The sequence below is a fragment of the Halichondria panicea genome, chromosome 8, assembly GCF_963675165.1.
Source record: "Halichondria panicea chromosome 8, odHalPani1.1, whole genome shotgun sequence".
Taxonomy (NCBI): Eukaryota; Metazoa; Porifera; class Demospongiae; order Suberitida; family Halichondriidae; genus Halichondria; species Halichondria panicea.
In genome coordinates this window covers 4,393,202-4,416,885 of record NC_087384.1, presented here as the reverse complement: position 1 = coordinate 4,416,885, position 23,684 = coordinate 4,393,202, and the positions used below count along the sequence as shown (strand labels likewise).

Below are 23,684 nucleotides of genomic sequence, written 5' to 3'. Positions count from 1 at the left end.
TAATCGACTCAATTACCGGTAATTATTTTGGTATTATACAGGATTGTGTTTTTCATGTTTACATAATAATGAGCAAAAAACTAGGAAGACATAACAGGTGACAGCTAGGCTACTTCCCTCCTATCGTGAAATGTGTCTGTTGATCAGTTTCTTCATCACTGCTGACACTTTTCTCATTGTTCATTGCTTCTACGTCTTCTGTCTCTTTATTCGTTGCCTCATTGTCTCCTTCAGACGGTTTTTTCTTTTTTTCTAATTTCCTTTGCTTCTTTTTGAGCCTGGAAAGAGACATAACACAATGTACCTAATTATATTCACACTCTTGGTGTCACAGTTGGATATTGCGTGTGTACTATAGTACAGTAGACACTCGCTATTCTGGCTCTCTGTAGTGCGGCCACCTCGATATACCGGCTATTTGGTTTGGCACAGATTGCTAGCTAGATGTTTACTGCACAAAACTCGCCCTGAAATGTGGCCACTTGCTATTCCGTATATCGGATAGGGCATCTCATATAAAACTACACTCTGTATGATGCACTATGTAATGGGATTCATATAGTGAAGTGCAATCAATCCCTTATCACATCCGAACCAGTAATTGCAAGTCGTCATTGACAACATGCAATTACTTTTCAAGTCATCGCATGGGGGCTCAAGAGCGTAGCCAGGATATTTTGAAATAGGGGACAAAGAGCGATCGCTTATCAGCCGCGCATTTTTACTGGGAGCCACGCCTCTTAATAATGACGTCATAATTAACTTCTTTACCGAGTTGGGTGTGGCCTTGACGTTCTATTTGCATAGTAGAAGCTAGTTTAGCTAGTCTAGACCAGAATAGAGCTCAGTTTATCGTTTTGCTTGCCTAGCTAACTGCAGCGGAAGAAAGGGGGGGGGGGGTAGACAATCAGATACACTAACCTGAGCTGAGTAGTAGAGATCCAGAATAAGGGGAGGCAATTGCTATGCCACTGGGGCTTGTTTTCAAATGACAACCGCGGTTGAAAATGTTATTGAAAACAGCAGAGAACTGCATTAAAAATCAATAATATGGTTACTCGTGCAATAACTTCAAGTGATTAATACTATCAAGAGTATAATAGAGAAGAGAATATCGAACGTAGGCATACTGTATGTCAGATGTATGCGGAGAGTAACGTGACTTCCTGTATCTGTTACGCTTGGAATGTGCACACTGACGAATCGACACCGCATACATCTGATGTACAGTACGCCTACGTTCGATCCTCTCTCTCTCTATTATTATACCACACTTACGTCACCTCTAATTGATTTCATTGGTCAACAGCTGTAGGAAATATAGAATATTAGCATACAGCCCCAGGCATGCACAGTTTTTAAAGTTCAAGAAAGTAAGCAAAGAGTAAAGAGCCATGCTTGACGGTACTAAGACTCAGAGCGACAGCAGAAACACGGAAGCTGCTCTCCAACAAGATGGCTAAGCTTCCATGGGTCCATGGGCGTGGTTTAGATACATTTTATCCAAGAAGAGCTTGCAACTCCAGTAAGGGGCGTCGAATGGTCACCACTTGGACCAAGGAAACTCTTGAGCATCTGTAGGAGTCGACGTGTTGCTCAACTAGCTCTTTGACGGCTGCAATAAATATTATCTGGCATAGTCTTGTTCTTTTTTGCAGTCTGCATCGTGGATTGAATTGTTGCTAGGGAGAGGTCCTTTTATAGTGCTGCGGTCACGTGGTATAAGTCAGATATGCCACACCTATTTGGAGGATATGCACCCCGTATATCCTTCGCTACCATGGTTACATACCCCACAACTTCGCCTCAGAGTAACCACGGTAGCAGAGGGTGCATATCCTCCTCTTAGGTGTGGTATGTCCTATTATACTCTTGATGCTATGGCAGTGCTTGTTATGATTTATAATTATACTGATTTCTAATCGCAGTTTTCTACAGCTGTTAATAAAATTTTCAGCCGAGGTCGTTATTCGAACACATGGGTTTTCAGATTAGAAAAGGGTAGCTTCAAGCTGCACTTTTGAGATGGCTGGATGACTTGAATGATGACGAGTATTAGAGTGCTTATAAGTCATTTAAAGTACAGTTACGCGACTGGATTTGATGGATGTCATGGCTGTAGGTAAAATAATCAGCAATAATAGTACATAGAATATTTTGCTGGTGAAAAACCTTTGCGAATGAGCTAAATCAGCAGGATCTAACATTGTGTTCTGGCAAGGATCGTGCGTATTTACCGGTACTAAGTAATAGTTTAACGATTTTATTGTTGCGAATTGATCAACCCTTGCAAAGTTCGCATATGTTTGATGCTCGCAAAACATTCTAGTAATACGGTACATCATACGATTTAATTATTATGCTATTATGCAATTATTGGCTCTGCTTTATTGAATTTGTGCTTACCGTTTTGCCCTTTTTTTGCTCGTCTTCTCGTCATCAGCCAGCTTGTTGGCAAACAGTTTTTCTTGAAATTCCATCTCTCTATCTTCTACGTCAGCATTCTCTGATATGATGGCCTGACGATCGTTCTCACGCCGACGGAGGTGACGGTAAACGTGGAACACCTCACTGCCAGCACCAGCACTTGAACCTGCAGGAATCATAATTATAAATACAACGCAATCGGGATCAATCAGTAATACGATAAACAAATTAATCTCTCAAACCCATGCACCGAATAATAATTATAGCATCACTCAAATGATGGACATTTTGTCCATTAAGGTCACCATACACCAGGTAACTTTCAGGCAATTATTTTGTTGCCTACAATGGTTGTAAATACAGCAATTTTTTTATACGTGTTCAGATAATTATGACAGCATGGGTAGTGTAGTTTTGTATGAATTAGTAAATCCGATATTTCAGGCAATTTGTAACATACACGAGGCAATTCATTGCCTGAAAGTTGCCTCGTATAATGGTGGCCTTAATTATACTAAAAGAGTATTGCAATCATAATTGTATTCCAGTGGCGATTTCATTCAGACACTTTAATATCAAATTTATGTGTAGCGTACTAGAATATTATAGCACATTCCCTAACTTGTGTGTGGGTCGATACCTTCATTACAACTACATGTAGCACTTTACTGTAAAACCTCGATTTAAGGCGACCCTCTAAATATGCGACACTTGGCATTTCGCCCATATAGCACCATTTTTTGTGTACATTAAAACTATACTTTCGCAAAACGTAATTATTTTAAAGTGTCGCCTTAAATCGAGGTTTTACGGTATGTAGCTAGGTGTCAGTGTGTTTATATTTAACTCAATACGGTTTTCCAGGCAGTTTACTTAACCAGGTATTATTTACCCATATAAAATCTCACAAACTCAGGTGGCTCCTTGGGTTTTTTCCGTTTAGGTCCTTCAGGAATTACCACTGGCTTATCCTGTATATGTATGGGGAACAGGTGGATAATTGTGTGCATGTGAGTATGGACTAATAACTTTTTACTGGATTGGCCATCAGCTTGCTGAGATGTGTTTTCTGAAAGTCCGAGAGCCTGGGCTTTCCTTTGGCCGTGGAAGCCTCCTCCTCTAACTTTTCATCACTCATTTCCAGCAGCTGAAGTAGAGGCTAAAGTGTAAATGTTGATGGGTTTTTATTAGAATAAATGTGCGTCAAATAGAATGCCACATGGCAGTAAATTAATGTAGCACCTTTGTTCTGTACTTTACCATGGATTTCTCCAGTGCTTACAGCACCTCCACTGTAGCAACTGCTGCAGCTTGCTTGGGAGCTGTAGTTGTTGGTGTGTATGTTGTTTGGGGACCGGATTTCTTCTTTAGAAAAAGAGGTGATGTCGTCATCTGTGCCTGTCACGTGTGTGTATGATGTGCCTATTACAGGTCAGTGCCCTGGTTTGACAAATCTTGGAAACACCTGTTTCATGAACGCCATCTTGCAAGTGCGTGTACATAGTATGATGTGCACAATGACTATACGATCGTTTTTTTGTTAATTTCTTCTGTACAGGGTTTGGCTGCACTGCCTCCAGTGAGGGAATGGCTGATCGACACTTCCTCAATTTCAAACGCTGGCCCCCTTGCAACAGCACTCGTGCATGTTCTCACAGGTACGATCGATCCACTTTACACGATTAGCACATTCCTGTATCATCATGATCATGCAGTTTTAAATGAGGAGAGAGAGGGAGCTCATTCACCATCTTCAATCCTGCGTGCCCTAAGACATTATCGATGGTCTATTGATTCTCAGCAGCAGGCAAGTTCCTTAATTATTTACAGTGTATGAAATGAGAACATTGACACTGTATAGGTTCAATACGTACATATTGTATTTTGGTTGGCTGATGTTCTTTATTGCATGACATTTAATGTTAATGGGATTGATGTTGAAACTCTCAAATAATTACCTTCCCACTCATACACATATACACACACCCACTATAGGATGCCCATGAGCTATACCATGTGATCCTGACGACCCTGGCTGAGGAAATGACTCCCTGTCCCAGTCTGCTCTCAGAAGTACAGAAGCTACTGGAGAGTGGGCAGGAGAATAGCAGAAGTATAGCCTGGACAAAAACAGGTAGGGATCATTGGTGAGGTTAGCTGATCATTCCAACATTTAACCCAAGTGTTGTTTGATCGGAGAGCGGCCAGTGACCAGCAACTATGCATCAAATTAATAGTTAGTATTTCCGATCATAGGGTATTCAAGTTAAAACAATTTTTGTAGGATGTGTGTACCCACCTGAGAAGCCTGTCAAGTGCCCACTGCAAGGGCTACTCACCAGTGAACTGCTCTGCTGTGTTTGTAACTACGCGGTAGGCCATCTCCTTAGACTAGACTACACCATCACTTTCAGTTCCTTGTACATGTATTTGCTGGGGGAGAGTTTGTGGTTGTCTCTTATAATTTTCACTACATGGCTCTAGCATTATTGTTCACTCTCGGTGTAACTGTGTTTTTGTCTCTCAGTGTCCAATGCGATATGAGATGTTTGATAGCCTCTCTCTCACCTTGCCGACCGTCCAGTCTCAGGTTAATATTTCATTGACAATATATTTTTGTGACATCTTGCATCCACTACTTTAGCAATCTCTATTCATTCTTTGATAGTCTCCATGCAGATCAAGGTGTCGTAGGATTTTGAAGCAGAGGGGGGCAATAAAGGCACGCGGAGTGTGTCGCCTTTGCATTCTCGTCATACAACTAGTACCTGAATGCAAATTTTAGGGGGATATACCCCCCCCCCTGTATGACACCCTGCAGATGGCTACTTGTCTCCTAGATTCTGACAGTCCCTAAATTTAAAGTGTCCGATAGTATCACAAAACTTATCTGTCGCATACTGTATGGTATTGCACTATTATAATTACCGTGTTAGCACTACCATAAATTGTAGCCCCTCTCTTCCATGCAGTGCTCACTACAGAGCTGCATGGCTGACTATGTCAGGTCCGAGGTAGTACACGAGGTCGAGTGCCCACACTGCTCAGAGGTATGTCGTGGGTGTCAGTACTCACCTTTAAACTAACAAAGGAGGTACAGTAGCTCTAGCAATTAGTCTTTGATTGTAAATGAGCAATAATTATCCGCCCACGTCGTATGTTATCCGAGTGTAAAACAAAGGCAAATTGCTTGAGCTGCACCGCGACCTCCTCTAATATAATCATGTACAGTTATTTGTACACCACTTTTTATTTTACTATCATCATGCATATTCTCAAAACTTGTATATAATATACCAAATAAAAAATGATTGTGTTAACCATACTTTTCTTACTCCACAGGTAGCAAAAAAGAAGGTCAAACGGAAGTTTTGGAAGCGTCTACAACTGGGAAGACCACCCGACTGTCTCTGTATTCATTTCAAAAGAACGACGTGGGGAAATGACGGACAACTACACAAGAACAACACCTTCGTTTCATTCCCCATCAGTCTCAACATTAGCCAGTATCTGAAGTCTCATTCACGAGTGAAGGGGGGGTCTAGTCATACATACACGCTGTATGCCGTGACAGAACATTTAGGAGGACCATTCTCGGGCCATTATCAAACATATAGACGTGTAAAGGAGAGGCAATGGGTGTGTACATCTGATACAGTAGTGTATGGAGCTACGGCACATGAAGTCACTAACTGTACTGCGTATATGCTCTTCTATTGCAAATCGAGAATTCTGTAGCCCCCAACAACCGACAACTTTGTACCATAGTATATAAATGTATACACCTAGTCTGGGGGCCAGACCTAATATCTCGGGAGAAAAATCAAGTAGAGCTAGGAGAAACTCCTAGCTCCTCCCTGAGCAATTAAAGGTCTGGCCCCCAGACTAACTATAAACCACATGACGATTGCTGTACAAACACCCTCCTGCATTCTTTGAATTCAATGTTAATAACACCATTTAATAGCTATATACATGTATGTTTTCGTGCATGCATGTGTGGTTGACCGACATAAGCTTGAGCAACATACTAAATTAATGATGCTGGCCGCTGACATGCCTAAGATTTTAGGTTGCATAATTATTATAATATACACTTCTGGCTCATAATCATAACACTTGTTTTCTAATAGTCTGGGCTTTGTGGGTCATGATTATAGATTATCATCACAAAGATAATACTGTCTTATTGTTAATTACACACGTATATACAATATACATAAAATTCACTCATATTAAATAATCAATTGATAACACTACCTAAAAGGTTCACTCAAAGTATGCGTGTCCGTAGTAATGCTTAGTGTACATAATTATAAGGAAGTGATACAGCAGTTCCTATTGGTCTTCCACTGGCTCCTGTGTCTCACCTGCGCAAGACAAACACACACAATATAAAGACAGTGCAAAGTATATGAACCACCTCCTCGTGTGTATGCTGTAAATTACTAGAGAGAGGCATAAGGCATGAGATTTAACTTATTGGTATAAATTACCCAACGTGAATTTACATTACACTTCTAAGTATGTAATGTTGGCATGACGTCAGCTAAAACTCTTTGCACTGTACAGTCATTACTAGAATTGATGAATAGCTGTTTACTAATTTAAAGTTGGTTACTAGGCAATGCATATTGAAACAATTCTGTTTTTGGCAGGTAAATATAATCTACTAATTTGTTACCATAACATTGACACTTTAAAGCACTAGGAGAAAGATTTAATAGGTGAACAGTAGTACTGAGGTAGACAGAGGTAAATACAGAAATAAACTGCTTACAAAAGCTAAACATTACGCCACAGACCTTCATCCTGATCTTCAGAGCTCCACAGTGTTAGGTTGTCACGAAGGAGCTGCAAGATGAGCGTACTGTCCTTGTATGAATTGTCAGTCTCACTCATTCCACTCAATTCCTTTACGGCATTATCAAAGGCACGCTGAGCTAGGATCCGTGCCTCATCGGGTTTGTTGAGGATCTCATAGTAGAATACAGAGAAGTTTAGGGCTAGACCAAGACGAATTGGGTGGGTGGCAGGCAAAGAGGCTTCGGCAATTTCGTAGGCAGCCTTGTATGCATCGAGTGAGTTTCCTGCAGTGGTTGCCTTCTTTTCTCCCTCTTGCATGATCTCACACATGTAGCGATAGTAGTCTGCTTTCCTGCAACAAAAAAGTAAAATTGTCACCTAGGCACAATTACCACACACCAATTACATTAACCTCTGCATTAACGGGCTGTCAGTGTTTGTTGGATTGGGGCTCTAATTAACAACCCTGGCAGCTCTCTCTCAAATATTTGTGTACAGTGAGAAAACAAGTGTATGTCACATACCATTTATGGGTGAACATAGGAACAATCATGTTAACCTTACTAGTACATGCATTCAGAAACCGCCAATTGATGACTCAACAAAGCTGATGGCTAGCTGATTAGGGCTAGATGCAGACAAAATTTAGGTTCGAGACTCAAAACATAATAAAGTACACTACACTAGTGTAACGTATTTATTAAGGATACCATATTATGCATCAAGGATACAACAATGCGAATATCATCTTCCACACATCATTATACATTCACGCTAGCACAGTCATTTGGGTACATATACGTGCCCGTCACTTACATTTTCTGATAGAAGATTCTTGCTTCAGTGTCTTTTTCCTCGACTGATGGTAAGAGGGTCGCGTCCAACAAGCCCAGGATGTCATTGCAAATGTCTACTAACTCTTTCTCAATCTGTCCCCTATATTTGGTGATAATCTCCACTCGTGTGAGGTTAGTTTCTCCTGGTTCCCCCCTCTCCTTGCTCTCTATCGCTGTTACCACTCTCCAAGACGCTCTCCGTGTCCCAATAACATTTTTGTAGCCAACGGAGAGGAGGTTTCGCTCTTCAATAGTTAAGCCTGTGTTCAGCTGGGCAATTTTTGTCATTAGCTGAACCATTTCTAGTGTGCATGTGTGGTTGTACATAGCTATTAAAGCAGACAATCATCCAGCTACATGGATGTGGCTAGCTAGCTAGATTTAGCATGTGAAACTAGCAATACAATCATTATTAAATAGCTAGCTATCAGTGTGTAACAACCTTCATATCTTTCAGCTTGTTCTGCAAGCTTGGCCTGGTACAGGTAGCTCTCTCTATCAGCCATAGTTGATGCACTGAGACAGACGTTTGCATGCAAATGTGAGTACAAGTTGAATGAGCGCGAGATTGCACGAGGTTCTGAAGGTCATCCAACCTGCATCAGGGGAACACCCACTGTAGTCTAGGAGACATTGACGTCGTCAGTAAAAACGTATATATTCCAAAAGTAAAAAGAAAAATAATTAAAAATTTTTTCTATCCATCTAGTGAAACTTCCATTTCTTCTTTTGTAATCTGTAAAAAAGAATGCAAAGTGTTAAAAAAGCCAAATGGAAATTGCATGGGACCACCTTTCCAGCTTTGAACTTCTTCAGTAGTCGAGCTTCTCTCGATAACTCATCAAGCTCTCCTTCCGAAAAACCTTGCTCACTTCTACGCTTTCTTTTGCGCTCCTTTGTGAGCTCTCTTTCTGGAGTTCTTATCCTTACCTAAAACAAAACAAAATCATACTAATGACGCAACATTTCATATCTATCTATACCTTTCGTTTTGGTTTTGGTTTTTTTTTCACGAGAGCATCATCTACAACAACCAATGTGAAAAACAGGTAAATGTGTTAATTCTCGCTAATTGATATGCTACAGATACATTAATGAAAATACACCGGCCTTTACAGATTACATGCCAGCAAATTATACTTGAAAGTACATGTAAAGAAACAAGTCCTTACAATTATGAAGTAGACCCAAATATGATTTACAGGTGCTTTAACTAATGAAAGCACTGCAGGTGTGCTGATGCCTCGGTGGAGATGCCAAAGCTACATAACATAAAGCTTTTATACACATGATGAACAATTTTGTTTTTCTGCATGCAAACTCAAAGAGTGTGTAATAATCGACCATGATTGTTGTTAAAAACAATCAATGCCAAAAGTTTAAGTCTAAAATTAATGGCTGCATTAGCAGAGCCTTGCAGCTCTCTTTTCACTCTTGCAGCTACCAATAGCGATAGCGGTCTAGTGCAGAGCTAACTACTAAGTAGAGTAGCAACACTTGGTAAACAAGTTTGGCTACGTGCTCTTCTGAAAAGGCTGCAATGGCATGCCAAGTAAGCAAAACTAGGCATAACTCGAGAACAAAGCATTATTTTGTAAATCCACGAATTAAAATCCAAGAAAACATGACTAGTCCTTGAGCAGCTGTAGCAGTCTACACAGACACTACCGTATACCTCGCTTGTGCATGCGCACCGAGGCACAATAAAGACAAACATCCTTAGGTAAGCCATTAAATAAAAAAATGCAGTAAGGATAGCTCTGAGCTCAGTGACGACATTGACCTGCTTGTCTTTTTATCTTGGCCTTCCGTTCTTTCTCTCTGACCTTGTCCTTGTAAGGTATCTCTGAGTGGGGGCGGGTGTGAGGAGTGAACGCAGACACATCTCTGCCCTTGAGCTCTGGCATTTTAGGGAGATGGGGGAGGGCAAAGCCTTGAGCTAGTGACACTAAATCAAGCTCTGTTGGGTCAAAATACATGTATTATGAGGGCATGCCTATACACAAACCTTACCTTTTGCTTGAAAGATGAGCCTGCACTCGTGTTTGGAATAAAAGTGAACAAACGAGACTAGCGCTCTTTTTCCTTTTTCAAACATCTCCCTAAAAGACAAAAATAGAGGTTTGGCTTACATTATAAGAACAGAGAAACATCAGAATCAAACAAGCTAACCTCTCTTTGGCGGCAATCTCTCTCCCTCTACGGACATACTCTTCACTCACATCCAGCTCACTCTGGAACTCCTCCAAAACAACGTGTTGATTTAACTCCAAGAACTCGACATAATCTTTCTCTGTTGGCAAGAGCATTACCAGAGCACTGCCAACATTCCCCATTCTGGCTGTACGTCCACAGCGATGAACAAACGCCTTAGCTGATGAAGGGGGATCAAATTGAACTACCCAATCCACGGCGGGGAAATCAACACCTCTGGCAAGCACATCTGTACACATCAAAACTCCTCGTGATAGCGATGCGAATTCGGTGAACAGTTTTTGTCGTCTTGCTTGCATTTTTCCATGTAACGCCAACACTTTCAATGAGCTACATAACCGTCGAGTGATACAACTGAAGTAACTTACACCAGCACAAGTGGCAAAGAACACAAGAATCTTCTTATCATTATACCGACTTAGGAAAGACAGCAGTTTTGAGTACTTGGCTACAGGAGAGCAAATCAAATAGTAATTGCACAGTGATTTTGGAGTGGGAGTTAAGTCTGAAGAGCTCTGTTTGTCGCGAACAGTTATGGTGACTGGATTTCTCATTCCAGCGCGCATAAGAGCTTTCACGTCTTGAGTGAGAGTTGCAGAAAAAAGACCAGTCCTTCTCTGTTTTGGTACATAACTGAGGATCGTATTGATACTTTTCTCAAATCCTAACTCCAGTAAGCGATCTGCTTCATCCAATACTAACACCTCCAGGAGTCGCAACGCTGAGGAAAGGTTGCTTTCGGCTCGCTGGAGAAGGTCAATAAGACGTCCAGGAGTGGCAACAATAATTTGGGCACCTTGTCCATTGATACAGTCCATATCAGCTTGCAAGTCTCTACCTCCAATCAACGAACACAGTGATAGATCGCTGGGCATAAATGGCTCAAACATACCAGCGATTTGGGTCGCAAGCTCTCGAGTAGGCGTGACTACCAATGCGCCAACTTCATTCTTCGTCCAAGACTTTTTTCGTTTAGTTAATACTTCAATGATGGGTATAACAAATGCAAGAGTCTTCCCAGAGCCTGTGACAGCTTCCACAGCCACATCCTTGTTGCTCATGAACAGAGGGATTGTAGCACTTTGTACTGGGGTCATGGAGGTGAATCCTAGTCTCTTCAGTCCATCATGACACGTCTGGGACAGGGGAGGCTTCAAATCCCTCCAGGGTTTATTCGAAAGTGGAACTGCCATCATATAGCTTTCTTTCTTGGCCATGCAACACGTGGTTGCTATTATTGCGCATGCTCAGCGAGGTCCACCCACTAATCTGACAATCATTATTTGAAAAATATTATGGCTGATTAATTTTAGCATGTTATTTGGATGTGAGCACAAGTTTTGAGTCCAATGTCAACTGGGATCTTGTCGATCTCTGTCAGTAGCATGTCTCTGGTAATGGGATTGCGAATGGACTGTATCACACCTATAATTAAGAGTTGATGAGACAATGATCCTATAATTAGAGGAGCTTACTCATTGCTGTATTGTAGCTGTTAGGAGCATTTTTATCCTCTCTCACTCTCATAAACTGCCAGCCATTCTTCGAGTCCCACGAGCACTCTATAATACGTCCATTGTACGTCTCAACGTCTTTGATTACCTACAACAGTACAAGTTCCGAGTTTTATAACTTTCTAAGCTATCAACAACTGCAGGTTGTTTGGAACGCAGTTTTAGTACATGCATCACTGGAAGCCATGGCTCACCTCTAGGTTGATGGTGTCGAATGGCTTTTTGCACCCACCCACAAACAATTCACCTTGTTTCTTGGTAGGCAGCTCACTGTAAAGAAAAAGTCAAAAACTTAATAGCACAGAATTAAGGTGAAAGGTTGAAAGGCCAATGTGAACTTAGTTATACGCTTACGTTTACCTTTTTTGTTGACTCACAATGCCCAGCTTGAAGTCCACAGAGTTGAGCTTGGCAGGCTTCCACTTTAGACAGTTCATGCACTGTCCTGCAACATAGGGCTACACAAGGCATTACACAGCATAGCATACATTATACTATTATATACAGCAGCACATACTTACGGCAGTAGCAGGAGTGAATATGTAACCATCATGCTCATATGTAAGAGTCTTCATGTAATCCTCAAACGTCTGAGTACATGCATGTTGGCAGTGTATGATCGGTTAAAAAATATGATGCTGCCTGTTTCAGAATTTCTCACTCACAAAAACAATGCTCTTACCTCCAATGTTACTGGTAGAGACATTCCAGAACCTCACTGCCTGAACACTAAATGGCTCAGTAATGACATCGAGAGAAGCACAGTGCAGCTATGCAAGAGAAGCTAACTTTGAGTGGTAATAATATTATTCTCAGAGCAAACTGATCATACAGATCAGGAGGTAGCTATAGTGTACTAACTCACTGCTTTGTCTCTTGGTTCCACCACCTCTTTACTGACAAAGACCATGCGTACATTGTGATCACGCAGTGCCACCTCAGTGCTGCTCTACAGGTAATTCAATCAATAAACACGTCCACCAACAGCGCTAGTGGATACTATCAGTATGGTGTGATAAGAAAACACACCTCGAACTGAATAATGTCGTAAATGAGGTAGCAAGGTTTAGAGGAGCCGTCTTTGTTTTTAGCAATCACCATCTCCTGCAACAACACTCAGTGATACGGATCTATTTATTGGCTAGCTAACTATAGCTGATATTTCGCATCTTTGCTATGAGTCAAATATGATTGTGTTGTAGAATGATTGAGCACTAAATGCCAGGGGAGTCACTTGGTTTTGACAACAAATAAATAATTTGCCAACTATAATACATAAATTATAGTGTTAATTTATTATATACATGAGGTGCCCTATGGTACCACGATAGACTCACCCCATCCAACAACGTTTCTGTGAGGTGCTCTCCAAGATGTCGGCCTGAGGGAAACGAGAGGTAGGGCACTCGAAATACAGCATCGGAGCGATTCAACATGTACACTTCTCCACGCCCTCGAATGTACATCATATACCTGCACACAACAAGTCACACACAAGCAATGGTCACATGACAGCATCACCTGGTCCCGTCGGCTTTGCAGGAGACTCTGTATGGCTTTTTGTGTAGTAAAGAGATGTTGCGTACGTCCATTGACACAGGCTGAGACCCAGGGAATCCACCGCTAGAATGAGAAATAATATTTAACACCGACATTTGCTTCTGACATGGACGACAATACCAAAGAAAATACAATGTGCATTTGAAAATCTTTCTACGTAGGTGTAGATTGACTTAAAATTGCTGGAAGATCAAGGTAAGGAGTACGTGTCAGGGATACTGTATTATGTGCCTGACTAACCATTCCCACTGTAGGATGTGCTGACACTGTCGTTGTACATCCTCTCTAGTGGGAGGGCCAACACACTCCACCCCAGACACACCCTCCATGAATCGAGCACTCTACACATAGTTTATACTTTATTATAATTACAACATGGTAAATTTTATAAGTAACGCACACACCAGTTGTTTACATTGTATAACACACTTCCAGTTACTCTCGTGTGCAAATCTAATACCAATCGAGCTAGATCATTACATAGCAAATGACTTCACCATTTGGAATGCATGAGTTATTTATCGATCGAACTAAAATGCATAGTTATACTACGAATATAATTACGTAAAACTAAAATGCATAGTTATACTACGAATATAATTACGTATGATGTGCACCATTTTGAATGAGAATTCATTGAGCTAAAATACATAGTTATAATTATACTACGAATATAATGTATGATGACGTGCACCATTTGGAATGAGAGTAAATTTTATTCATTGAGCTAAAATGCATAGTTACATAATATTACGTATGATGACAGTGCACATTGACTTAAAACAACATTTGTATCCATAGAGTTACTGAGCAGTAGAGATCTAGCTTGACAATTGAAAGAAATGAGTGAAAATCAGGACAACCGTGTGTAAGTGTGAAAGATGTTCTATATCAACAAAATAACTATATGCAGTGGCTTTTTTCCGCAGGATAAACCCGATGGCTGCTATAGCTGCAATTTCTATCGCTGCTGGTGCAGCTCTGGTTGTAGCAACTAGTATAAGCTCTCTAGATGATGTGCCTGGTGAGTGTACGTACAGTACCTAAAAAAGTTAGCGACAAATGTCTAAATCGAAAGCTATATCGCTAGACATAGTAATTAATAACTTGTTGTATGGAGGCTATCTATGCGGTAAACGCAGTGCTGCAGTAGTTGGGTGTCACCACCCGGTACCCTTGACCGTTGTACGGAAGGAAGTCGAGAATCAATAACATTACTCCATGCACATACATACCTACCACTATACTGACAGGGGCGTAGCCAGGGGGGGTGCTACGGGTGCTCGAGTACCCCCAACCAGCCTGAGTCAAGTATACAAATCACACAGAAATGTATCTGATTGTCCAGCTGAGCACCCCTTCTCTTCCAGTTAGGCTGTTAGCTAGCTAGTATAGCAAGGAAAACGATTTAGTCTCTAAACTGTGAGATATTCTGGCTTAAATCTATAAACTAGTTCTCTTTTGTGATCGTGGCCAGCTTCTCTATGCAAAACTAGTGTTCAAGCTGGCGCTGTGCTAATGCCTCTCGCCATGTTTTTGCTTTCGCTGAAAAGTATTAGAGTGTTATATTAGTTTCTATAATGAATTTTATATTAAAGTTAGCTTATCTATATAAAGTCACTGAGAAGACAAGACTTATTTACATGCATCTATTGTTGTTATTATTTATTGTATTATGTGGCTTACCAGGACCTCAAGAAAGAAGAAAATTGATTCTTCCAGGATCTGTAGTTCAGTGTATATAATATCTAAGAAGAAAAGACTTGTGTACATGCATATTGTTATCTATATTTTTATATGGTAGTGTTTTGTGGCTTACCAGGCCCTCAAGACAAAGATGATTCTGCCAGGAGGATCTGGATCTGGATCTTGGATATTATTTTCTCACACATGGGGAATGAGCGCGCATGCGCATTACATCCATAGGAATAATTAAAGGGTGTGTCCAAAGAGATCAATTTCACAATTGGCTACCTGCTAGCTAGCTGTTTTAACAGATATGTTCTGAGTATTGTAGCTAGCGAGTTAGTGCAAGGCTAACTCATATGTTGAATAGAAAGTTTGTGAGGACAGATGATGCTATGAAAGATTCTGAAGAGACTGCAACAGCCTTCAATGTGAGTCAAACTAGCCATAACTCGAGAAAGAAGCTTTAGTTTGCTAATCCACGAATCAAAATCCAAGAGAATGTGGCTAGAAGCCTATAGAAGCTGTTAGCTTTCGTCGCATTGCAACCGTTGAGCAGTTACAGCTGGAACAGACACACACACACACACAGTCAGCTTTATGCACCTATCAATGTCAGTCCCCACTACCCCTCCTGCGGGGCATAGTGGGGACATAGTGGGGTTTTGATTCAGCAAGTAACCCCGAGGTGCAGGATAGGGTGGGGAATTTGACTTCCTCAATATACAAACTTCTAGCAGTAATATCCGGAAAAGTATAGCACATGCACGCGTGTAGTCAAATCCCGGGGTTGTTAAGTGGGGGTATGGGAGGAGAAGTGGGGATTTGATTTCAACCAGGCCCCCTGGGGTGGGGTAATTGATATTGATGTAAATCAAATCCCCACTAAACCCCGACATAGCCCGCATGGGGGGGTAGTGGGGACTGAAATTGATAGGTGCATTACCGTATCCCTCGTGCGGCTACGCCTCGAGGCATAAAAACGTTCAGCCACGCCCAACTTGGCAGATAAGTTAATTATGACGTCATTAATAAGAGGTGTGGCTTCCGGTCAACCCAATTTCGGCGCTGCGCGGCTAAAAATCAGGCGCTTTGGCCCTCTTTCATAGCCTCCTTCGCAGGCCTTCCTTTTTCAGTTATAATTTTGTTTCTGTTGTTTGTCACAATGTTAATAGTCTCAATTTCCAGCCTCTTTGCAAGAGTCTGGTGAACTTCACTATCACCACTCGTGTTAGGCGGCCCTAAGTGCCGCGGTTAGATAACCTAGTAGTGATAATTGGGTGTTAACCAAATAGTGTAGTGTTAAGTGGGTGTTACCCACTGTGTGGTGAAATTCATGCAATCACTGAATGGGTACTAGTACAGGTGTGGCCAAAAATCAGTGTGGAACATTTAGTTTATGACTTTCAAGATTTACTAATGTAGTTCATAATTATAGTGCAAGACTATGGAAAGACACATGAAGATGCAAGACGTGATAATTGAGAGTGCTAGAGCAATTGGGATCCATTATTTAAAGCCAGAGCAAATGAAAGCAATGTATTCGATCATTGGAGGAAAGGACACATTTGTGTCACTGCCAACCGGCTATGGAAAGTCAGTAATTTTTTAAAATTAGCTTAAAATCTTTTTCAAAAGATGGATAGGGATGCCTATCACTTTGTATTTCATTGGTAGTCTCTTTCTCAAATGCTTCGCACACAGTTTGTATCGGCTGTAGTGTTTTCCCAGCTCTCTGTATTTTATCTGGTGACACATTGGAGCACATGCCACAGAACAGCTATGACCATTGAGCTTCTTTCGCCTTCGGTTGTCCAGAGACTCATTCGCACACAAACAGCAGTAGAGGCCCATATCTAGCTACTTTTTCGTGATGCAATAGCTTACGTAACAGTTTACACAACAGGCCACAACGGCCCACAAGGCACTTGACGAGCGGTTTCACACCCCAAGAAAATCTTGGGGTGTCTGCACGAACTGTTCATTGCAAGTTCACCCGACCATATACGAAGTATGGGAGGGCGTGGCCAGACTACAATGTTAACACCATACGGGAATAATTGGAGGAGCAAAGAAAGAAAAAAGGAAGCCACTAAGAAAAAGGAAGGCCTGCCCCGCTAAGTCTTGTGATCTGCTACTGACGTAGCCAAATTTAATTGAGCGTGGGCAAGAGTAAACCGCAATATCTGTCCTCCCACACACTGTGACACAGTACTGTATTTACCAGGAACTAGAGGCAAAGTGTGTGAAGCTACAGAACACAGTATGTAGTTAGCTCTACAAGATGAAGCATGAAAGGCTAGAGTACTACTGTATCTGATAATAGCCCTTGTCAAAAGGACCTGGGCAAAGAAGGAACCTATCCCAGATCCTGGACAACTCACAGCAATACTTCTGACATGCCAAAATTGAAAAATCCTACAGATCCCTTCGTGTCATCAGAAGAAAATTTTAATGTTTTAGTCCAAGTCATAATAAAGAAGAAGAAGATTGCCCTGGCACAATGACACTATCCAAACTAGAAGGGCAAGGGCAACCAATTTTATCCTCAGATAATTACAGTAGAACTACAGCAGAACTACAGACTACATATACAAGACTCGCCTTATCAAACTCAATGTGCTCCCACTCTCAAGACCTCACGTTCGACCTAGTCGAGTGTTTCAAATTACAGCAGACAATGTAGACCTGAGTGCTTATCTGCAGGTATTATTTCCGTATCCACTATAGAGCTGGTTCTACTGCCAGAAAGTTTCCAAAAGGAGCAGAACCTCTAAAACTACTACTACAATAGGATTACACGACTATGGAATTGACGATCTAACATCAATACACTCTATTACATGTATTGAACGAAGGGAAAATTCGACATTGGTGCTCGTGCCCCTGTGAAAACTGTCTCATGCACACAAATTAGTATGGTTTAGTCACTCTGTCAGTACTCATGAGATCACAACCTTGCAACATTGTCATGTCATTCTCAAATACACTGCTTCTAGACTAGACTACTGCTCAATAATAACTCAAGCCTCAATTTGAGGCTTGAGGATCGATAGGCTCAAAGATAGACTTAGTCTTCAGACTTCACTATGCTAGGTATTATTAAAAGCCATCGTATGATAATATCTCCAGACTTGCATGAAGTAAGTCTGCAATGCGTAGGCATCCTGTGGCTTTGTTGCCTGGCAGGCTCCGCCCATCTACTGAAAGCCCACGCTCATTTTCACTGTGCCACCACTGTGCCACCGTCACGCGACTTAGCGAGGCAGGCTCTCCTTTTTCTTGGACGGTTCGTTCTTTCTTTTTTTGTTCCTCCAATTCTTACCGTATTTATCTTATTGACCGTGTGACAAAGAACAGAAAAAGGAGAGGCTGCGAAGGAGGCTACCTCTTTCATCTGTGATAGCACCAGAGGAGGTACGACATAGGTTGACCTTTTGCTAATGAGTTACTCCCGTATTGCATTCCTGCAGCATGACAGGATGTCACGCCCACATGATATTTGTGTTGACTCAGCAGGTATTTTATGCACCGTCAGCGCTGTTTTACTGTTCTTTGTGTTTATCTCTTCTGGAGTCTCTCCAAGAGGCATTTTCTACTAGTTATCGTATCTACTATAAGTGTTACATTAACACAGGAGCCATAGAAAGCGCAACAAACTCTTACAGAGACTTACACTGTAAGTTTATAGCTTATTTCTTCAACAATGACTATGCTATTCATTTTCTTATGTCACAGGATATAGCTAGGCATTATTTATAACTACTGTGGAGTACTATGATCGTTTGTAGTCTTTTAGCTATAGCTAGCTAGGAGAGCAAGTTTGGTGTTGTGCTTCCGTATATTCTCTTCTTTCTCCGTACACTCATGCACAATTCCTCCATGAAACTTGATGATAAATTATGACGCGAGGCCACACCTCCTCTAGGTAAATGTGGGCGTGACATCCTGTCATGCTGCAGGAATGCAATACGGGAGTAACTCATTAGCAAAAAGGTCAACCTATGTCGTACCTCCTCTGTGCATGTGATAGCACCCCTTTCTCCAAAATCCTGGCTACGCCCCTGTATAGGGCAATGCTGAAATAATTGTGGGGCAAGCCTGTAGCAAAGTTGTAGTAAGTAGTCATGTTGGAAAGGATCATAGTAATATGTAATGTACGATTGAGAGTATTAAAGTTGTAAGTAATATCGTTAGAGTCTAAAATGCAGCGATCGTCGCGCTAAAAAGCTTGAAATGCGTAACAGAAAAACAGACAGACCACAATTCTCTGTACTACTCGCTACTATCAGTATTGGACGAGCCCTGAATAACCCGTGGCCGTCCACAAATCTCGGGTTAAAATAATACTAAACTTATAATTATCAATTATGAGCTAACTACTATCGTAGCTATGCTTCTATCCTTGAAGATCCTCTCCAGCCATTATACATACTTAAGCTCTTCTCTAACACTCTAACACTTTTTAACCGTAGCTAAACTTGCCTCATGGCATTATGAAGCACTCGATCATGTGCTTATGTGATATTTAATACAGCAATCTAGCAGCCATCATGTACAGAATTTTCCATTGCAGACTCTCCTCCCAGGAGGGGCCAAAAAAGATCGAGAAGCAGAGAACCGGAAAGCGATGAACAATCGAGAAGAAGTAGAAGGTTGAATAATGACCAGCGTATGTAACTTAACAAGCAGTCATACCAAAATTAATGACAATCTTGTTTGCTTACGCATACATGCAGGAAAATTGCTTCTAGAGGATCTACATACTGTGTACAATGGAGTGATAGATGCAAGGGCAGACTGGCACGAATTAGGCTTAGCTCTGGGAGTGACTGAACCGGACTTAGATAACATTGGTCGTGAAAAACATGCTAATAATGAACGTCTACGAGAAATGCTATCTCTCCGATTAAAATTACCCACTGATCTCACATGGAGAAAAGTGATTGAAGCTCTTCAGGGTCCAACAGTGAGGCGGGATGATGTTGCATCTAAGTTGCTATTACACTACTGACTCTGATAACTATAACAATACACAGCACTAGCTGGTGTACCATGTTCGTTATAATTATACCTAGCATAAAATTATTCTACATTGTGTTATTCATTATCAAGTATTGGGTGAATCACATGAACTTCCTATAGCTACTGGTTAATAAGCGCATGCACCTATAGGGGAAAGATCAGGCCTCTATGCACCTATTATCCGGATACGCGAATCTCAATCGTTGTCTGCAAGAGGTCTATAGTTATATCAGCAGTAACACAATATATTGAGCTGCTAACCAGTATGCGCCTATTAGTTGATGTGCGCTTATTAACCAAGTGCGCTTATTAACCAGATTATACGGCAATCTTATCTGGTCCCACTCACTTTGTAATGCTCATTCCCCTCGGCACACCTCTCACCCTCTTCACACCACGCAGGCCACAGAGACGCAATCAGCTGTTGGTCATCACCATAGCAATGAGATAACACATCGAGGAAATCCTGCTTGTATACACCAGGTGGACGAGCTTGGGCAAACGTGGCCAGTGCAGCTTCCAACCTGAGAGCATACCATCACAATTGGCCACTCTTTCATATCAACAAGAAAATGATTACAGGGGTGCAGTTTTTCACTATAAAAATTAATGAGCAAACAGCATGACTATACAGTAGGTGGCCTATCCTAATCCCCTGATTGTAAAATTCAGTTTAGAGGCCTGGTCTTGAGTAAAGGCTTAGGACTTAAACTAGCCTCGATTCTAGGCCGCAAGGAAGGGGAAAACTAGCGCTCTTGTAAGGGGCTGGAGTCGTGAAAAAAAGTCACAATTTAAGCATCCATGCGCATACAGCCTATGTATTCACCCCCAATTGTCAGCCTCTACAAGATGTGAAATTAGCAGGAACCCAGTTCGGTTGTAGCCATGGGTACAGTGCACACCTGCATGTACAAACCAGAACAGAAAAAATACGTTGCTAAGACAAATATAATTCGAGCGCCCAAGTTTAAATCATCAAGGTCAACTATCCAACCAACTCACCAATAATCTCCTCTGGATGATGAGCAAAAAAATGTGAGCACACTCGCTTAAACTCTCCCACTTGCTCCATAGTAGGGATCTCTCCAAATCTGTATGGGAATTATTTCAGTGGCAAGAGGGAGAATAAATAAAATAGCCACCTCTTAGGCCTGCGTATAAAAAGGAAAATTTGTATGTTGAATTGAGATTAAAGATTGATAATAGCCACCATACTTCTGCTCAACGGTTGCAATGCGAAAAAAACGACTAACAGTTTCTAGCCACGTTCTCTTGGATTTTGATCCGTGGATTTGTAAACTAAAGCTTTTTTCTCAAATTATGGCTAGTTTGGCTGGCTGACAGTGAAGACTGTTGCAGTCTCTTCAGAATCTTTCATAGCATCATCTGTTCACACAAATTTTCAGCGCTAGCTGTTTGTTAGCTGTAAGTGTCAGAAAAGAGCTGCAAAGCTGCTAGCCTCGATTCCAGGCCGTTCTCAGTTGAGACGGCCTGGTATACATTGTCTGCGCATGCGTCAATTGCCCCAAGATTCTTGGGGATCGAGATATCTTAGTAAATTAGTCAGTATATTGTACAATAATGTCATTGCACAAATCACAGCAGTTTTAATGAAATAACACAGCTACTCACAACATTTATGACCTAGACTATAGTGACTAGTTTTGTTGTGATGGCTTCTACTTCTGTTCTGCTCTTGCTCAAGCTCTCTCCAGTGTTGGAAAGTCAGGTTTTGTCTTCTTTTGTACTGTGGTAGAGTAGTGGGCGTTTTTCTGTCAGTACCTACCGACTCTGGCAAGTCTACTTGCTTCCAGACGCTTGTTTGATGCCATCTCAGTAAGATCAGTGCTCCTTGTATGAGCCTAGAGTTGTGATGGCGATTTCTCTCTTAATAGTATAGTTTAATCAACCACGTGGGTGACCATAGTACAAAAGGTTAATTGATAAACTACAAGAGTTTTACTAACAAATTTACTATTGAATCCACCCACGCACAAACGGTGGTTACCAGGCCCTCTAGTGAGAGGGGCTGGGATCGAGGCTACAAAGCTGCATGCATATCATCAGAAGTTCATAATTATACGTACACTGCCATGAAGCAGCCTTGTGAAATCTGACCTCATTGCAGGTCCACCCCTTTTTTCATTGACAGGAAATGCTTAAAACTTCTACATGTACATCTATTACCTCTTCTATAACACTTTTGAGCAAAGCAAAACATGGTGAGAGGCATTAGCACAACGCAGCTCAGAGGAGGTACGACACGTGTGCCTCGATTTAGCAATTAGCCACTGCAATAACGTTGAGTGGTGGGTGTAATTATGCCTCAATTATCCGAACACGCTCAACGTTATATTGCAGAGGCTAATTGCTAAATCGAGGCATGCGTGTTGTATCTCCTCTGAGCGCAGATGCATCACTCGTTAACACAATTATTAATGAAGATGGCACCTGTCTAAAAACCATTGATACTCACCCCTCGCACTGTAGCTTGTAATGGTTAATATTCTTGTCATCAGTGAGCTCTCTCTTGTCGTAGTACCTGTCCAAGTTAGTGAGGTCTATCACCATCCCCATTCGTTTTTGCAGCCCCTCCACACACTATAGCAATGCTGATACGTCAAACCGACTCTCCTTAGGAACCTCTCCATCATACTGGAAGGACAGTGGGGTCTTGAAGGGAAGGAACTTGTCTGTGTCACAATGTATTGAGCATAGTGACAAATAAAATACATAAAATTGAGCTGAAAATTGGAAGCAAATATCTGAAAGAAAGAAGGATGGCAGCATATAGAAAGCAAAACGGATGTATTTCAAATTTACATCTGTGTTACCGTGTGGATAAATCGTGTGGTTAAATCGAGGCTGTCTTAGCTAGCCAAGCTGATACTCAATAAGAAGCCATCTTGACATTGGAGAAGTTCTCTATAGCCAATATCTTTACAAAAAAGTAGTTAGTAAAGTCAAGAAAGATCTCGCTTTCTTTTACTATGCGTATATCTACGGGTGGCAAGGGGGGGGGGGTTAATTTGCGATTGAGGTCATTTATTCTTTTACAATGAGCAAAGACAGGTTTATAATACCTTATGTGGTACAGGTCTTATACTGTAGTTTTATATGTCTGGCTTGTAGTTAACAAGATCCTTTGTACGTAATTATAAGTGGTGTATACTGCAATCGAGTGACACAAACAACATGGCATGTACGGCGCAGGATGTTGATTTAGTAGGCGTAGATAGGGTAAAGAAAAATGATGAGTTTAGGGCGTTTCCACGTCATGCCGTACAAGCCAGGTGATCCAACTTAAAACTATTGAGGTTCAGCAACCCTCAAAAAATACATTTTGTGGTGCATGAGCTTGATGACAACTACACTGACTGAGCATGTGTTTACTATAAACAACACCATCCGATGGTGCATGATTGTATTAACATACAGCATAGAGATACAAACTCACCAGCAACTATCTGACCAATTCTTGGGCAATGCTCCCACCTTCTAGGAATGGACATGCCAACTGTATCGCCAAGTAAACAGTGACACTCTTCTATCAAGTGCAACCATAGATATAAAGGTGTCAATCCAATTAGCCATACAATAAAAATGTGTGATTGTG

General features: G+C 41.4%; 5 protein-coding genes and 1 long non-coding RNA gene across 11 annotated transcripts; 2 read left to right on the top strand and 4 right to left on the bottom strand.

Annotated features, from left to right (window-relative positions):
• Nucleotides 1-8: 8 nt before the first annotated feature.
• Nucleotides 9-3,625, bottom strand: LOC135340077 (PRKR-interacting protein 1-like). The gene is made up of 4 exons (XM_064536374.1): nt 3,464-3,625; nt 3,320-3,398; nt 2,407-2,593; nt 9-278 (listed from the first exon to the last, which is right to left on the bottom strand). The coding sequence occupies exons 1-4, from the start codon at nt 3,563-3,565 to the stop codon at nt 110-112; spliced, it is 537 nt and encodes a 178-aa protein (XP_064392444.1). The 5' UTR covers nt 3,566-3,625; the 3' UTR covers nt 9-109.
• On the top strand, nt 3,623-6,453 carry LOC135340068 (ubiquitin carboxyl-terminal hydrolase 30 homolog). Its single transcript, XM_064536359.1, has 9 exons — nt 3,623-3,806; nt 3,859-3,917; nt 3,986-4,085; nt 4,143-4,234; nt 4,423-4,561; nt 4,712-4,800; nt 4,955-5,017; nt 5,400-5,477; nt 5,770-6,453. Exons 1-9 carry the CDS (start codon nt 3,689-3,691, stop codon nt 6,163-6,165), a joined length of 1,134 nt encoding a protein of 377 aa, XP_064392429.1. The 5' UTR covers nt 3,623-3,688; the 3' UTR covers nt 6,166-6,453.
• Nucleotides 6,454-6,588: 135 nt separating this feature from the next.
• Nucleotides 6,589-8,691, bottom strand: LOC135340072 (uncharacterized). Its single transcript, XM_064536367.1, has 4 exons — nt 8,512-8,691; nt 8,050-8,371; nt 7,233-7,585; nt 6,589-6,797 (listed from the first exon to the last, which is right to left on the bottom strand). The coding sequence occupies exons 1-4, from the start codon at nt 8,573-8,575 to the stop codon at nt 6,766-6,768; spliced, it is 771 nt and encodes a 256-aa protein (XP_064392437.1). The 5' UTR covers nt 8,576-8,691; the 3' UTR covers nt 6,589-6,765.
• A 19-nt stretch (nt 8,692-8,710) lies between these two features.
• On the bottom strand, nt 8,711-11,564 carry LOC135340066 (ATP-dependent RNA helicase DDX55-like). Its single transcript, XM_064536357.1, has 6 exons — nt 10,242-11,564; nt 10,083-10,171; nt 9,853-10,029; nt 9,053-9,093; nt 8,862-8,999; nt 8,711-8,805 (listed from the first exon to the last, which is right to left on the bottom strand). The coding sequence occupies exons 1-6, from the start codon at nt 11,498-11,500 to the stop codon at nt 8,767-8,769; spliced, it is 1,743 nt and encodes a 580-aa protein (XP_064392427.1). The 5' UTR covers nt 11,501-11,564; the 3' UTR covers nt 8,711-8,766.
• A 459-nt stretch (nt 11,565-12,023) lies between these two features.
• Nucleotides 12,024-23,667, bottom strand: LOC135340069 (mRNA-capping enzyme-like). 6 transcript variants are annotated; one of them, XM_064536363.1, is made up of 14 exons: nt 23,526-23,667; nt 22,545-22,761; nt 21,071-21,159; nt 20,895-20,970; nt 20,418-20,592; nt 13,598-13,698; nt 13,319-13,420; nt 13,135-13,270; nt 12,827-12,901; nt 12,663-12,746; nt 12,480-12,581; nt 12,315-12,387; nt 12,158-12,255; nt 12,024-12,067 (listed from the first exon to the last, which is right to left on the bottom strand). In XM_064536363.1, exons 2-11 carry the CDS (start codon nt 22,643-22,645, stop codon nt 12,513-12,515), a joined length of 1,008 nt encoding a protein of 335 aa, XP_064392433.1. In that variant the 5' UTR covers nt 22,646-22,761; nt 23,526-23,667; the 3' UTR covers nt 12,024-12,067; nt 12,158-12,255; nt 12,315-12,387; nt 12,480-12,512. The 6 variants fall into 6 exon arrangements, with proteins under 6 accessions (XP_064392433.1, XP_064392431.1, XP_064392430.1 ...); XM_064536361.1 differs by having other exon boundaries at nt 12,480-12,567; XM_064536360.1 differs by lacking the exon at nt 12,024-12,067 and having other exon boundaries at nt 12,175-12,255; nt 12,319-12,387; nt 12,480-12,567.
• Nucleotides 14,089-20,172, top strand: LOC135340078 (uncharacterized). Its single transcript, XR_010396187.1, has 4 exons — nt 14,089-14,225; nt 14,287-14,381; nt 19,620-19,715; nt 19,783-20,172. It is a non-coding gene; the product is annotated as an uncharacterized LOC135340078 (long non-coding RNA).
• Nucleotides 23,668-23,684: the final 17 nt, after the last annotated feature.

Coding starts and splice junctions, on each gene's coding strand:
- LOC135340077 (XM_064536374.1), bottom strand. CDS start 3,565: ATGAGTGATGAAAAGTTAGAGGAGGAGGCTTCCACGGCCAAAGGAAAG. Junction 3,399..3,463: donor GCAAGCTGATGGCCAATCCA/GTAAAAAGTTAT, acceptor ATACATATACAG/GATAAGCCAGTGGTAATTCC. Junction 279..2,406: donor AGCAAAAAAAGGGCAAAACG/GTAAGCACAAAT, acceptor GTCTCTTTCCAG/GCTCAAAAAGAAGCAAAGGA.
- LOC135340068 (XM_064536359.1), top strand. CDS start 3,689: ATGGATTTCTCCAGTGCTTACAGCACCTCCACTGTAGCAACTGCTGCA. Junction 4,086..4,142: donor ACTCGTGCATGTTCTCACAG/GTACGATCGATC, acceptor ATGATCATGCAG/TTTTAAATGAGGAGAGAGAG. Junction 5,018..5,399: donor TGCCGACCGTCCAGTCTCAG/GTTAATATTTCA, acceptor TCTTCCATGCAG/TGCTCACTACAGAGCTGCAT.
- LOC135340072 (XM_064536367.1), bottom strand. CDS start 8,575: ATGGCTGATAGAGAGAGCTACCTGTACCAGGCCAAGCTTGCAGAACAA. Junction 8,372..8,511: donor ACAAGCTGAAAGATATGAAG/GTTGTTACACAC, acceptor CATGCACACTAG/AAATGGTTCAGCTAATGACA. Junction 6,798..7,232: donor CTCTGAAGATCAGGATGAAG/GTCTGTGGCGTA, acceptor TGTCTTGCGCAG/GTGAGACACAGGAGCCAGTG.
- LOC135340066 (XM_064536357.1), bottom strand. CDS start 11,500: ATGGCCAAGAAAGAAAGCTATATGATGGCAGTTCCACTTTCGAATAAA. Junction 10,172..10,241: donor GAGATTGCCGCCAAAGAGAG/GTTAGCTTGTTT, acceptor TTTGTCTTTTAG/GGAGATGTTTGAAAAAGGAA. Junction 10,030..10,082: donor GCTCATCTTTCAAGCAAAAG/GTAAGGTTTGTG, acceptor TTGACCCAACAG/AGCTTGATTTAGTGTCACTA.
- LOC135340069 (XM_064536361.1), bottom strand. CDS start 22,645: ATGGGGATGGTGATAGACCTCACTAACTTGGACAGGTACTACGACAAG. Junction 13,421..13,597: donor CACATCCTACAGTGGGAATG/GTTAGTCAGGCA, acceptor TTCTCATTCTAG/CGGTGGATTCCCTGGGTCTC. Junction 13,271..13,318: donor TGCAAAGCCGACGGGACCAG/GTGATGCTGTCA, acceptor TGTTGTGTGCAG/GTATATGATGTACATTCGAG.